Here is a 14,140-nt window from a genome sequence, read left to right as displayed (position 1 = left end):
TTCTTGGCAACAGCTCATGAACCAAAAAGGCTCATGTGTGCTGTCTCCATGAGCCACAGGGAGGCAGCTTGTCTGGATGCTTCTTTGGACTGCTTGGAATTCTTTGAAGTCCCTTCTGAGTGGAGGGCAGGCAGTGCCATGCCAATGTGTACCTGGCAGGAGGAGGGAGCAGGTGTGGGCCTGGGATGCAATTGTTGAGATGGAGCCTTTGAAAAAGGTCTCACAGAGATGGAAGAGGCCTGAGAAACCACTGAGAACCACCAAGAGAAGACAAAGTGTATAGATGTACTTACCAGCAAGACCAGCACCAGAGCAAACCTCCTGCCTGGTGAGTCTAGCTTCCCTTTTAGGCTGACCCCACTGAATTCAGTCTATTTCCAGGTTTATAGTCTAGAACTGAAACCTCATTCATTCATGTTCTCCCTCTCCCTCCCCCTCTCCCTCTCCCTCTCCCTCTCCCTCTCCCTCTCCTTCTCCTTCTCTCTATACCAGAGAACTAATAATTTTCTTGGCCAGAAGAAAAGAAAGAAGAGGAGGTTCTGCAGTCTGTAGTGGTTCTGTTACCTACTTGGCAGGGGCTTCTAGAAGCCAGAGAGGAAGAATTTCATAGTCACAGATCTAATTCCAGTTCCCAGGGAGGTCCCCTGGGTCCAGAGATGGCTTGGCTGTGTAGCCCAGGCTGGCCTCAAACTCAAGATCCTCCTGCTTCAGTCTCCCAAGTGCTGGAGATACAGGCATGCACTACCTTGCCCAGTCCTAGTTTGTTTTTTAAATTGATTCACCCAAGTAGTGCTGGCTTGGAAATAGCAGATGGAGGGATCCAGAGACAGCACCTCTCCACAGCAGCAAGCAGACCCCTGCCTGGGGCCTTGGTGGACTGCTGTGTCTTCAAACCGGTACCTTTGCTTGCATTTGTCCTTAGGAAAGAAAACATTCGTTTTGCTGCATTTCTTTTTCCTGGGAAAACCCCATGATGATTGTGGGGGAAAGAAAAGCAGGTTGGCATTATAATGCAGGCACATTATCAACTTGAATCTACAAATGAGAAATTAACTGTGAAAGGGATTTTTTTTTTTTGCAATGCTAAGGATGGAACTGAGGACCTCAGGCAAGCACTGTACCACTGGGCAGAGCCCCAGTCCTATGAAGGGGATTTGGATGGAGGGACAATGGGTACCACGAGGGTGGGTCTACTCTATCACACTCCATGACTCGCCAACACCCAGCACGATGCATAGGACAGTGTGCCAAGAAGGAAGGGAAAGAGGAAGGGAAAAAAAGAATGTGCTCTTTTCCTGGTTTCAGGAGCTCTGTTTTTGTTTTGGCAGAACTGGGGACTGAACTCAGCCTCAAACTCACTCTACCACTGCAGCCTTTTAGTTTGCTTCTAGATAGGAGCTCCTGAATTTGCGTGAGCCTGCTTTGGGTCACGATCCTCTTAACTCTGCCTCTCAAGTAGCTGGGATTACAGATGTGCGCCACCACACGTCTTTTTGAGATGGCGTCTCAATAATTTTTGTCCCAGCTGACCTCAAACCTTGCTTTTCCTATCTCTGCTCCCCTGAGTAGCTGAGATCCACAGGGTTTTCATCTGACCAAACATGGTTGAGGCCTGAGGCCTGCTATTGGTTCAGATCCTTGTCCATCTGCTTGCAAAGCAAAGAGATGTTGGCACCCAGGCCTGGCCTCGATTACCTAAATCCTCTACTCTGCTCCATCCTAAAAACTGGTATTGGTAGGAAGGCCCTGGGCAAAGGAGGAAGCTGACTTCTCCAAGGAGCTGGAGAGACAAGCCTGGGGATCTCACCTGCCCAAGGGAAAAACTCCAGCTATTATTAGTAGTAATTGTACTATGAATTGCACAATTGCTCTTCTTCGGGATCAGAGCCAAGTACAAAGATTTTTCACAATGACCATGAGAAGTGGGCAATGCCATCCCCATCTGCTAGCTGGAAAAAGAAAAAAATGACTCAGAAAGAAATATGCTTATTTTTAAGTTATTTTCTTCCAGAACGGTTGAAAAAAATAAAGTGATTTTCTCAGAGTCATAGAACAGGGATAGGTTGCTGCAATTGCAAAATTTAAGGAGTAACCAAAAAACTCAGCCAGCAAGACAATATTTTACTGTAGTATTTTTAAATCAAAAAAATTAAATCCATACTGGATAAAATATCCTCATTTTAAACAAAGGTTTGTGTGACCCATTGGGTCCCAGTCATGGATTTTAGAGTCAGGATTCTCACTTGCCTGACTGATTCTGGAGTCTGTGTTCTTAACCACCCAGCCCCGTGATGCTGTCCCTAGACCTGGCATGCTGTCCCTAGACCTGGCTACTGAGGTCATAATTCATAGATTAGCACAGACCTCACACTCATTCTCAAAAGCATTCAAACATATCTTTGTACGACTCTGCCTGAGAAGACAGGTGAGCAAAACAGGCAGAAAGGAGCCCTCCTCCAGCTCCAGAGCTGAGCAGTGCTAGGGAGAAAGGGAGGTGGTCTGGGAAACAGAAGCTGGCCCATCCAGAGGCTCAGGCTTCCCCAGGTCCATCCCTGACCCAGAGCCAAGTTCAATCCCCAGTGGAGAAGGGTGTGGGTGGTGCAGCCAGCCTGCTCCACAGCTGTCCATGGGCCTCTCCCACCTCTACCCCTCCCTGAAAGGCTCTGACATTGATGCCTTTGAACCAAAGGAAAAGCTGAAGTCCTGGTGATGAGCTGTCCAGAGTGGGGGCAGTGAAGGAGCTTTTGGAGGGCTTGTCCTTGTCTCTGGCTCACTGAGCGTGGTCTTGGAACCTATAGAGCCCTGGGTCCAGGAGAGGTTAAACTCTCTAAAAGGACTGGGCAAGCAGAGCCTGGAATTTGAAGCAAGAGCCTCTACAAGGAAATGGGAAGCTGGGGGAAAGGGTCTGGGGAAACCCAGAGCAGGGGACTTGGATGCTGGAGTGGCAATTCTGGACCTTGGGTTAGGACTGAGTGGTCCTGGGAGCTTGGCCCTGAAAGTGCTCTGGTCACACTCATTTCCTTCCTTCCCAACTCCCCCCCCCCAACCAAACCTCTCTGAAGGCTCCTAGGAAGGGGGGCCAATAACTACTGTGTGCAGGCACATGGGGAGGCAGGTGGCTCTCTGGCTGTGTAAACAGGGTGCAGAGAGGTTAAGCGACTTGCCAGGGTCCACACCCATCTCTTTGGGTGTAGGAAGTCCTGATACCCTCCATACCAATCAGGCTTCCTCACCAAGGGGGTGGATTCAAGATAACCTGCATGCTTAGTAAAATGCTGTTCGTGGGCTGCTTCCAGCTATGCAAGGGTACAGGTGAGCACACACAAACCGCTCAGGCTGTGGACAGGCTGAGAGGCAAGAACCACCCAGATGGTGGAGGAAGGAGGAGATACCTCCTTGGGGCTGAAAATCCCAGAATAGGAATAAAACCATGTTAGTGAGAGAGAACTAAATCCTAGAGTAAATTCCAAACGAAATAAGTCACATAGCATGTTTTATACTATAACAGACAACGATAACTCAATGCTAACGACCTGTTAAATATGGAGAGATGGGCTAGGGCGACCAGAGGTTGATTGGGCCCTCTCTGTTCTTTTCCACCAGGAAGAGACCGTTCCTACTTGATCCTCCCCTCCTGACTCTCGCTCTGATCTGGGAGCTGCTTGGGCTTCACTTTCGCTGGGGTGGGGATCTACACTCCAACCTAAGACCTAAGCCAAAGAAAAGTCCCAGCGCTGATAGCTGCAGCTGGTCTGGCTGCGGACAGGGGCTGCCAGGGACTCTCCATCCCACAGAGGTCTGGGACTCTCTCCCTGGGCCTGGAGTCCTCAGATCTTGGCCCAGGAGCATCACCAACGTTAACAGGCCCCGGATATCCAACGACCCAAGTGGGGACCTCGGGTACTCCAGCAGATGAGGGTCCTTTGGGAATGCAGGCGCGGGCTGAGTGAAGCCGGGAGAGGAGTGGGCACTGGGGAGGGAAGAGGGGTCTCCAGAGACGCCTGGAGCAGGGGGAGAGGCCGAGCAGGGGCTGGCTGGAAAGAGCCTGAGCAGCCCTCGTTCTTGCTGATTTATGGCCCCCTCTCATCCACCAAACTGAAATGAACCGCGGTGGCGGCGGGAGGCACCCAGCGCAGCGGCCACCGCGCTAAGGCCAGGGCCCCCGCCCTCCGCCTCCCCGACAGCTTGCAGCCGAGCCGGGCCTCCGTCCCCCCACCGTCCCCCCACCGTCCCCGGGGAGCCGCCCGTCCTCGCGCCCCAGCCCGGCCGGCGGCGGGGCCGCTTCCAATCTGCCGGCGGGCGCAGAGGGAGACGCGGGGAGCCGGGCGTGAGGCCACCGCAGACCCAGCCCGAGGGAGGAAAAAGTGTCCGTTCGGCCGGCTTCGCGGGGCTGCCCCGGGCCAGGACTCGGGTTTGGGGACTGCAGGAGCCTAACGGTTCCGCCGCGGTCTCGGACGCTGAGACGGACGCCGGGCCGGCGTGGGCGGCCTGGGCTCGGGCGGGCGGCGGGGGACGGCGCTTCGGTTCGTCGGGGCCCCGCGTCCAGGCGCGCGAGCTCCGCTCCCTCCATGACTCGCGTCTCCATCCCGGGGCCCTGGCCCGGGCACCACCAGAGGCCGACGCCGGAAAGGCGCGGAACTGGAACTCGGTGGCGCGTCTTTAGCAAGGACAAGGCCAACTTTTCAACCCTGCCTTGAAAATTCGTCCCCCAGCGCGCTCCCGCTCCGCGCTGAGCAAGAAGCGGTTCGCAGACGTCTGCGTTCGCTAGAAACTTGAGCTGTCCAGTTCAAAGGGACAAAAACACCAGCTCCCCAGGACATGCTCCACAGGGGAGGCCACTGGCTGAGGGAGGAGGTCCCTGCCTCTTTGTCCCTTGCGTTGCCTCCCTCGGACCACAGCGTTTCTCCTAACGTTGGGGTCACTTCCAGGGGAGACAGCAGGCCTTCCCCTCCCGCACCAGGACCCTCAGGACCCAGAGGCCAGAAAGAGAGGATTGCAAATTGTCCTACACGGACACATCTAGGACTGAACGGAAACAACACGAATTCACATTTCTTCCCCACGCTAAGAAAGGGATTTTCTACACCCACAGGAACACACGCACTTCCCTCTCCGCTGGTTTGATACCTTTCTGTCGCGGGAGGAAGAAAAATGCGAAGGAGGAAAAAAATCTACGACAGAACCGAAGATGGGTAACTTGCATGATCGTGGGAAACGGTCAGGGGAACGCTTAAAAAACCTCACATCCCAACCCGGGGGCCGCGCAGCAGGGCTCGGCCCTCCTCCCCGCCAGCGCGGACCCCCCTCGCCTAATCGCCCTCATTAGGGACTTCATCACCGGCCTAATGAAAGCAAACCGCGCGGAAACCGCCGGTAAACAGTTGGGTCTGTGCTGTAATTAATTCAGCGTCTCTTTTAATCAAACTGGAAAGGAATCGGGCAGCGGCTTGCGGAGCCGTGACATCATCGCCAAAATCGGCCGGAGCCAATCAGCGTCATGGCTACGGGGACACGTGGGCGAGTCCCCTTTAAAAACACACACACGCACACACACACACGCACACACGCACACACACGCCCCACAACGAAAAAAAAAGAGAGAGCGAGAAACAAAAAAAAAATACCGAGCCCCAAAGTAAAAGTGGCACAAGTTCATTTTTTAAAGGAGGGGGGCGGCGACGGCGCGGGAGGACCTGCGCGAGCTGCCGCGGAGCCGCGCGGCGCTGTCCACGGTGCTGACGGCCCTGGCGCGGCGGAGCGCGGACGGAGCATCGCCCGGGCCCGGCAGGTGCAGCGCGCCATGGGCCGCCGGCCGCCGCCGCTCTCCGCGGTGCTGACGCCTGCAGGTGCGCTCCGCTCCGCCGGCTGGTAGCGCGGCCCGGCCCGGCCCGCTGCTATCTGCGGTGCTGACCCCGCTGCCCTCGGCCACCGCTTGCCTGGAGGAAACCTGCGGTTTGGATTTTTTTTTTTTAAAGCTGTGCTTTATTTAGATTCCAACATCTGCGCGTTTCTTCTGTGCGGAAGGGGCCCTCAGGCCGTCCGTCTCCCCTTTTGCTCTCCCCAACTTGGCGCGCCCTCCTCCCATTCCTCCCTGACACTCCCACCACCCCCCCTCGGCTCAGCGGCTAGGCGCGATGCTGCAGAAGACGTTCTGAGCCCTTTTGGATCTAATGCGCAGAGGAGGTTGGCCCAGAGCTCCCGGGCTCCCCCAAGGCTGAACTCCATCCAAGGTGCCCGCAGGCTCCCTGCCCGCCTTCCCCATGCCAGCCCGCAGCTAGGGGCAGGGGCAGCGGTGGCTGGGGTTGGGGGTGGGTGGGGAGCTTTTGGGGAGGACAGGTCGCAGCTTGGCTATGGAAGGCTCCAATGGCTTTGGGATCGACTCCATTCTCTCCCACCGTGCGGGCAGCCCCGCCCTTCCCAAGGGGGACCCCTTGCTTGGGGACTGCCGTTCACCCCTGGAGCTGAGTCCGCGCTCGGAGAGCAGCAGCGACTGCTCCTCGCCAGCCTCGCCCGGAAGGGACTGTCTGGAGACGGGCACCCCGAGGCCTGGTGGGGCATCTGGCCCAGGTTTGGACTCCCACCTGCAACAGGGGCAGCTCTCAGCCCCAGCCCAGTCGCGCACCGTCACCTCTTCCTTTCTGATCAGAGACATCCTTGCCGACTGCAAACCACTCGCGGCCTGCGCACCCTATTCTAGCAGCGGGCAGCCTGCAGCCCCAGAGCCTGGGGGCCGCCTTTCAGCCAAGACCGGGGAGGACTTTAGAGACAAGCTGGACAAAAGTGGCAGCAACGCCTCCTCGGACTCTGAGTATAAAGGTAAGAAAACAGAGGTGAAACTTGGGGGGTGGTATATTTAGGAAAACTTGAGTGCACACACTCAGAAACATGCACGTGCTCATCTCGGAGCTCCTTCGGGGTCCAGGCTGAGCAGCTGGCCTCGTTTGAACCTTTCAGCCGGCTCCAAGCATTGTACGTTTGAGCAACAAAGAGTTCAGTGAGACAGTGGGGGTAGGGAGGGGGATGTTGTGTGCCTGAGGAGAGATTCCCCCCCAAACACACAAAGCAACTTTCTCCCTTCCAAGTACTAACCAGGCCAGACCCTGCTTAGCTTCCGAGATCAGACGAGACCGGGCGTGTTCAGGGTGGTATGTCCTTAGACATACAAAGCAACTTTCTAAAAACTTTCACTGGGGACCAGTGCTGGTGGGCAGGAGCCTGTTCCTTTGAGGCTGGTGGCTCTCTGAAAAGAGAACTCAGAACCATTAGGAGAACCAAAGGGTGTAGTTTTCTAGGAGCTGAAGTCTGACAGGAAAATTTTAGCTGGAGCTCTGAGTATGGTGAGAATTGTCTGCCCTTTACCCCGAATTTCCCAAATGAGAGGAGAAAACAGCTTTCTCTCTCATTGGGCCCAGAGTGGTCTGGGCTCTGTGAATCATGCAAAAGAAATGCTTGCTTCAAAGGAGAAACAGCAGCCAGGCTGCTGGCACGTTCAGTTCAGAGGTCTGGTAAGAGGGAAAGACCCACACCACACAGCGTTCTCACTGAATTCAGTTTTCAGTGTGTGAGCAATAAACTCTGGGTTGTGTGTGAGGATTCATGAGTAATCAGTCCTGTTTCCCCCAGGTTGAGGCTCTGCTTCCTCCTGCCTTTTCACCCCATGAATCTTTTCATTGTTGTTCTTTTTCATTTCATCTTAACCAAGGAGCTGAGATCAGGATTAAGAGGAAAGAGGGAAAAAAGGAGGGAGGAAAGAAGAAACAAGGAAAGAGGGGAGGGAAGAGAGAAAGAAAATGTTCCTTAATTTTTCATTTTGGAGCCTTAGCCACTACCTCTCCTCTAGCTGTCAGGGCAGAGGCACTTTCTAGCAAGTAGCCAAGAGGTAGAAGGTGAGGAGGAGTAGCAGAGTTCAGGAGGAAATCTCTGTGTCCCCAACACAGCAGAGAATCAGGAGCTGGAGGGGTTGCTCAAAGCTTTTTCACTATTATAATTAATCCCTGGAAGCCTTTTCGTGAGATAACATTTCCCAATAAAGACAATTTTGTTGTTTTCGTGGGAGCCTGCATCTCTTAGCTTCTGTTTGTATGAAGCATTCACAAAAAATTTAGGAAGACTCATTTAACACCTCCTCCCAACCAAGCATTCATCTGGGGACAGACCCTGACTCCAAACAGAAACCTATCTGGAGTCCTATTCCACACCCCATGTTACCACTTCCTCTGTGGAAATGGTCAAACCTCCTCAGTCAGTCTGGACTTACTATCTTGTAGAAAACAGGCAGGTTGAGCTAGTGCACCCAGGAAGAGAGCCAGAACACGCAAGCCCCTTAGCGCAAAGACATTTCTCTTGGGGCCCACTTAAGGGAGGAAAAAGAAAAAAAAAAATCCACCCCAAAACCAAAACAACAACAAAAAACTTGCCTTGGACAAAGACAGGTGTGTGTGTTGGGGAGGGGGGGCACAATGTAAATATCATCCATCGCACCATGGCTTATTAATTACAGTTTGCAAACACCACCATCACCACCTAGCTTTGTGATTAGAGCGAGGGGCAAGAATCTCCAGCCCTGTGTGAATTAAACAGCTTGGTTTTTGCCTCCTTTTATGTCTTTGCCCCTAAATAGGATTTTGAGGAGAGGTTCCATTTCGTTTAAGATAATTGGGATATCAATTTTCCTCTCCAATGATATCTGATCAGGGAGGGCCGGCTGTCCACATATCACTTAAATAGGACTGGAGCCGAGGGGTTAGGTCTCTTCCACCCCAAGGCGCTGCCGCCTTTGCATCTCAAAAGCCCTGGAGTGAAAAAGGGAGCGGAAGATCTGCCAAGGCCGTGCCTGAAAGGGTTCTCAAACACGGGAACAAGGAGGTAACTTTTCAGAGTCTGAGTTAAGAAGCCTGCTGGAAAGGCAGACAGGGAACCAGCCAGCTGTGGGGGGCATTTAAGCCAGTCACTGCTTAAATGACTCAGGCCGGCTGAGTCATTTTCTCCAAGGAGGGAATGGGGGAAAGGCCAAGTCTCACCCTCCAGTTTCTAGCATGAAAGCCTTCTCAAACATAATATTTAACGAAGCTGAAACCAGGTTTTGAAGTAAGGCAGTCTGCAAAATGAGGGGCTGGAGCCAAAGTCCTCGAGAAACCAAACTAGTGTTTTGCTCCAACTAGGGAGGGAGGGTCCTTAGGTTCGGACATTCAGATGCAGCTTTGAGACCAAAGTCTGGACACTGGAGACCCACAAGAGGAGCCTGTAGGGGAGGCTGAGACAGACAGGTAAGCGTGTGCCCCCAAAGGCTCCAGCCTGCACTGAGGAGGCACTGGAGTTTTTAAAACCCAGTATCTGACCTATTCTTAGCGAATGGGGATTTTCATACATGGTTCAGGTAACTAGGTCAAAAGATAAGATTTGCAATATCAAGTTTGAGGTTTGGATAATCATTTCCTTGAACGTGTCTAAACTTTCTCCACCTGCCAAACAACTCATTTTCCTCCTCATCCTAACGCATCCCCATCTCCAGTGGGTCACCAGGCCTCACGGAGGCCAGCCCAGGACAGGGACTGTCCGAGGAAGTGAGAAAAGCTGCCTTGGTGCACCGGGAGCCCGGTGCCATCCTTGCCGCGAAGGGCTGCCTTTCCGGCTGGAAAGCCTCACTCCCTCGTGGCTCAATTAACCGGATTATTGTTTCCTGCAGATAGAAATCACCCCGCATTCAGCTGAACCCTGTCACTGCAAACTCCAGGCATAATGAAACTCACCATAAAAGAAAATAAAGAAAAAAGTGTGTGTGTGGTGGGGGGGAGGTCCTAGTCCACACCATCAATTTTGGAGAAGTGGCCTGTTTGGTTAGAAAATCTCATTATGGGGAGAAGAAGGGAGAGCAGTGGGCTTGTTCCACTAAGTGCGCTGTTTTCTGTAAATCAACTCTGAACGAAAGTGGGAAAAGAGAAACCACCAGAGTCAGATCCAATCTTGGACCTCAGGAGCTGGGACCTCGGTGCTGTTCTCCAGACCGAGGGCCCTAAATACTATCCCCATGCGGTGTAATGGGAGCCACACTGGGCAATGTAATGACAACGAAACACAGACCTCGGTGATGCGGAAACTGGGGACCAACACGTCCAGCGACTCGTATTTCCCCAGATGATAGGCGCCCGCGGATCCCGGCGCCCGCGGATCCCGGCGCCCCGCTACTCCTCGGTCGCGCATAGCTTATCTGTGTCGGGGAAACCGTCTCTACAGATTCGAGTCCCCACAGGGGCCCCGAGAGGTGTGGGCACAATTATTCGTTCTTCAGAACAATTAATTGCTGCGGGGTGATCAGGGGTTTGTCCTTCCACTCGGGTTATCTCACCAGATTGTAGCCTGCAGCTCCCTCCCTTCCCCAATCCGGCGGGGCGAATCTCGGTGGGACCCGGATCCCACCTGCAAGAAACCCCGAGTCTCGCCCCGCGGTTCCCCCGCTGTGGCTCCTTTTATCTCTCCTGGGAGGACAGGCGCAGCAGGGGCGCGCGCCACAGAGAAGGCGGGTTCCGTTCTCTCCGGCTTGGTTCTTTCTCCCTGGAGCTGCCAGCATCTCTCGGTCCCCTGGCTTTCACAACGCTGTCCCCTTCGATCGGGGTTCACGCCCTGTTCCTGGGGACACAGAAGTCCTGGCACCGTTGGTCTAGCAGCGGCCCCATAAGCGCTTGGGTAAAGTTGCGAGGCCACCGCGGTGGGAGCCGCGTTTACACGAATCCACCCCGCCAGGCCGTCGAGTGGCTGGGACCAGAGGGCGCGGGGCGGCGGGCGGCTAGGCGGGACCTGACGCGCCGCTGTGTCTCCGCAGTGAAGGAGGAGGGCGACCGTGAGATCTCCAGCTCTCGGGACAGTCCCCCGGTGCGCCTGAAAAAACCACGCAAGGCACGCACGGCCTTCACCGACCATCAGCTGGCGCAGCTGGAGCGCAGCTTCGAGCGGCAGAAGTACCTGAGCGTGCAGGACCGCATGGAGCTGGCCGCCTCGCTCAACCTCACGGACACGCAGGTCAAGACCTGGTACCAGAACCGCAGGTGAGGCCCTGGCTGCGCGCTGGGGGCCTGGGAGGGACCCTTCTTTTTTCCCTTGCAGCTCCTGTAGGGAGCCCGCAGCCTGGAACTAAGGAAGGGCCCTTGAGACTCCCCTCATTCCCTTTCTGTAAAGGTGGGGAAACTGAGGCCCTGAGGGGAGAGACCTTGCAGAAAAATCTCACAATCAGGGACAGAATTGTCATTAGATTGGGATCCAAGATGGGTGGACAGGTACCGCAGCCCCGCCTTCCAGGAGTCCCCATCAAAACAGGCTGGGTCTTAGGGCCTCTGAACTCTCTTGGTGGAAGCCCCAGGCCATGAAGGAGGTGGCAGCCTCCATCTTCAGAAAGTCTTTCTAGAAAGGACAAACTGCCAGTGGTGATGTAGCGAGTCCCAGTCCCCATAGTGTCCTGTCCAGACCAGGTGGGCTGCTGCCAGGGCCTCTGAGCTTTTGCTGGCTCTTCCAGCCTCCCATCTTTTCTAGCCATGCAGAGGTTTATCCCCAGGGACAAACCGGCCTCATCCGCGCTCCTTTGGGACAGAGTAACTGGGATTGGTGTTGGGGCTTAAACCTGTTTCCCAATCTCCCTCTGAACATGGGATTTAGATACATCACTCTGTGTGTGGTGTGCGTGGGGGGAGAGTATGAGACACACCTTTGGCCCAAATAGTGACACACACATCCACATTTACTTAGCGGAGGCTGCGATGGTGCTTCCATAAACAAGCCTCCGAACGCGTAGTCCCATTAATAATAAATACCGATTACTGCTCTGGGCATCAATAATTAAGGCCCTTTGCAGTAATTACACAATTATGATGATGATGATGAATAATTCAGGGACGGGAAACCGGCTGGTGTGGCTGAGCCCACCTCCGTAGGGCCCCCCTGCCCACCTTCATCCGCAGGTGAGCCAAGGACGGCTTTCCCCTAAACCCAGTCAACCTGCCCTGCCATAGGCCTCCTAACTTCCGCGCCAGGCGGCTGCCCCGGCCTCAAACCTGTGTGGCCAAAAGGGCGGGTTTGGCTGTCTGGCAGAACGGGGCAAGGTGTGTGCATTCTGCAGCAACCACTCCAGATTACGTCTCCACTGCCGGCTTCGCCGGAGCCTAAACCGCTGGGGTTACCTTCGAGTGTTTGCCTAGGTTGCCGCCAGGCCCCCACCATCTCTGTCACCCTCTCCTGGGTAACTCATCCTTCATTAGGTCTTCCCAGGGGTCTCGTGAGCAGGGGGAGTCCCAGCACCCAGATCTAACGGTATCGGGTTTGTGAGGTTGCAGTCCAGCTTTGGGGTCTCAGTGTTTTAATCTGTAAAACGGGGACAGTAGCCACGGAAGGTCAGTGGAAGATCAAGCGAAAGGAAGCGGTCACTCCGTTGTTTATTAACAAATTAGTGTGACCCCTCTTGGCCTCCCTGCAGGCTCTCCAGGCCACGTACTCGGGAGGGTCGGGGTCCCTGGGCGCCCCAGCCCTGACCCCCGATCGTGTTTATTTCGGTCCCTAGGACTAAATGGAAGCGACAGACGGCCGTCGGGCTGGAGCTGCTGGCGGAGGCAGGCAATTACTCAGCGCTTCAGCGGATGTTCCCGTCGCCTTATTTCTACCCGCAGAGTCTCGTTTCCAACCTGGACCCCGGCGCCGCGCTCTACCTGTACCGCGGGCCCAGCGCACCGCCGCCCGCGCTGCAGAGACCTCTGGTGCCCCGCATCCTCATCCACGGACTCCAGGGCGCCAGCGAGCCGCCCCCGCCGCTGCCCCCGCTGGCCGGCGTCCTCCCGCGCGCCGCGCAGCCGCGGTGAAGCGCGCGCCCCCGCCCCGCCCGCCGCCGGAGGGCGCGGGGCTCCACGCGCGCCCAGCCCCGTGTCTCCCGAACCACCAGATGCCAAGTCCACTGAGGCCCGGACCCGGACTGCGTCTCCCCAGCCACCTTCCTTCACGACCGTTTCATCCGAGAGCCACCTCACCCGCCGGGTGTACACACGCGACCCGGCCACCTCCCACCCTCCCTCTGAGGCTCCGCCGGCTCCCCTAGGCGCCCCTTCCTCCCCACGAGCCGCTGGGGCGACGCCCTCCATCCGCTCCCTCCACCCCACTCCGTGCTCCAGCTGTGGACAGCGCTTCTGCCCGCACGTCGCGTAGGGTGGGAGACGAGTGCGGCGCTGCCATTCCGGCTCCTTCATCCTCCCAGCGCCTGGGCCTGCGGCCGAGCTGTACATACCGTGTGCAAAGTGTATATGAAGTTATTTATTCGTGACCCATGAGCCCGTGACCGTGTCCGTGAATCAGTGAGTCTGTGGCCTGTGCCCTCCCCCGCCCCCGGGTGGGGCAAGAAGGGGGCTTGGGGGCTTGCCCACCCACCGTGCCCCCAACCCTCACCTCCATCCTGGTCGTGGGCGGGCAGCCAGGCCCCTTGGGTTCTCCCTCTTTTTTAAATGTGGAAATAAACTTCTTACAAATGACGAGGCGCCTGTCCGCGCTCCTGTCCATCGGTCCCGGCTCAGGCCCTCTCCCACCCCTCCGGAAAAACCAAAACCAAAACTAAAACCTCCTGGGGCTCGGTGTCCTTCCATCCTCAGCAAGGAAACAGTTTTGTCCCCCTTCCCTTCCTTGCGGAGGTCGTGTGCACCGGATCCCGAGTGGACTCGCAGGGCTTGGGCAGGACTCTCCCCTGCCCGGCCTCAGTCTTCCCATCTCTACAATGAGGCGAGCCGCCTCCCCCTCCTCTCCACCGGCTTCCTCGCGGCTCCCACAACCCTGGGGGCGGGGACGGTGACTGGAGCGGGCGGGGGTCAGTGCCTGGCCTCCCTCGGCTGCGGGCCGGGCTGCGGTGCCCTCGCTGAGCCGACTCATCTGGCCGCGACAAGGGCGCCGGCAGCTGGTGACCGGCCCGCCGGGTGCGGGGCCGACAGATGGACTCCGAGGCTGCTCCCCCATCACCCCACCCTCCTCCGCCCCGCGACCCCTGGCGCACTCGGCTCTGCGGCTCGCGGGCGCCAAGGCCTCCGGTGCCGGCTAGGAGCCCGCGCGCCCTCTCCGCGAACCCCAGCGGGTCACCGGTGCTCTCGCTTCCCCACTTCCCCGCGCCCTGGGAGTCAGGGGC

The 14,140-nt window shown here is 56.3% G+C and overlaps 1 protein-coding gene across 2 annotated transcripts; it reads left to right on the top strand.

Annotated features, from left to right (window-relative positions):
* Positions 1-6,350: 6,350 nt before the first annotated feature.
* On the top strand, positions 6,351-12,839 carry Barhl1 (BarH like homeobox 1). 2 transcript variants are annotated; one of them, XM_020187509.2, is made up of 3 exons: positions 6,351-6,816; positions 10,820-11,042; positions 12,545-12,839. In XM_020187509.2, exons 1-3 carry the CDS (start codon positions 6,351-6,353, stop codon positions 12,837-12,839), a joined length of 984 nt encoding a protein of 327 aa, XP_020043098.1. The 2 variants fall into 2 exon arrangements, with proteins under 2 accessions (XP_020043098.1, XP_073908723.1); XM_074052622.1 differs by lacking the exon at positions 6,351-6,816 and adding an exon at positions 9,739-9,780 and having other exon boundaries at positions 10,825-11,042.
* Positions 12,840-14,140: the final 1,301 nt, after the last annotated feature.

This window comes from Castor canadensis, chromosome 13 (assembly GCF_047511655.1).
Source record: "Castor canadensis chromosome 13, mCasCan1.hap1v2, whole genome shotgun sequence".
Classification (NCBI taxonomy): Eukaryota; Metazoa; Chordata; class Mammalia; order Rodentia; family Castoridae; genus Castor; species Castor canadensis.
The sequence above is the reverse complement of the archived record's forward strand: the minus strand, read 5'-3'. Positions and strand labels throughout refer to the sequence as shown.

Coding starts and splice junctions, on each gene's coding strand:
- Barhl1 (XM_020187509.2), top strand. CDS start 6,351: ATGGAAGGCTCCAATGGCTTTGGGATCGACTCCATTCTCTCCCACCGT. Junction 6,817..10,819: donor CTCGGACTCTGAGTATAAAG/GTAAGAAAACAG, acceptor GTGTCTCCGCAG/TGAAGGAGGAGGGCGACCGT. Junction 11,043..12,544: donor ACCTGGTACCAGAACCGCAG/GTGAGGCCCTGG, acceptor TTCGGTCCCTAG/GACTAAATGGAAGCGACAGA.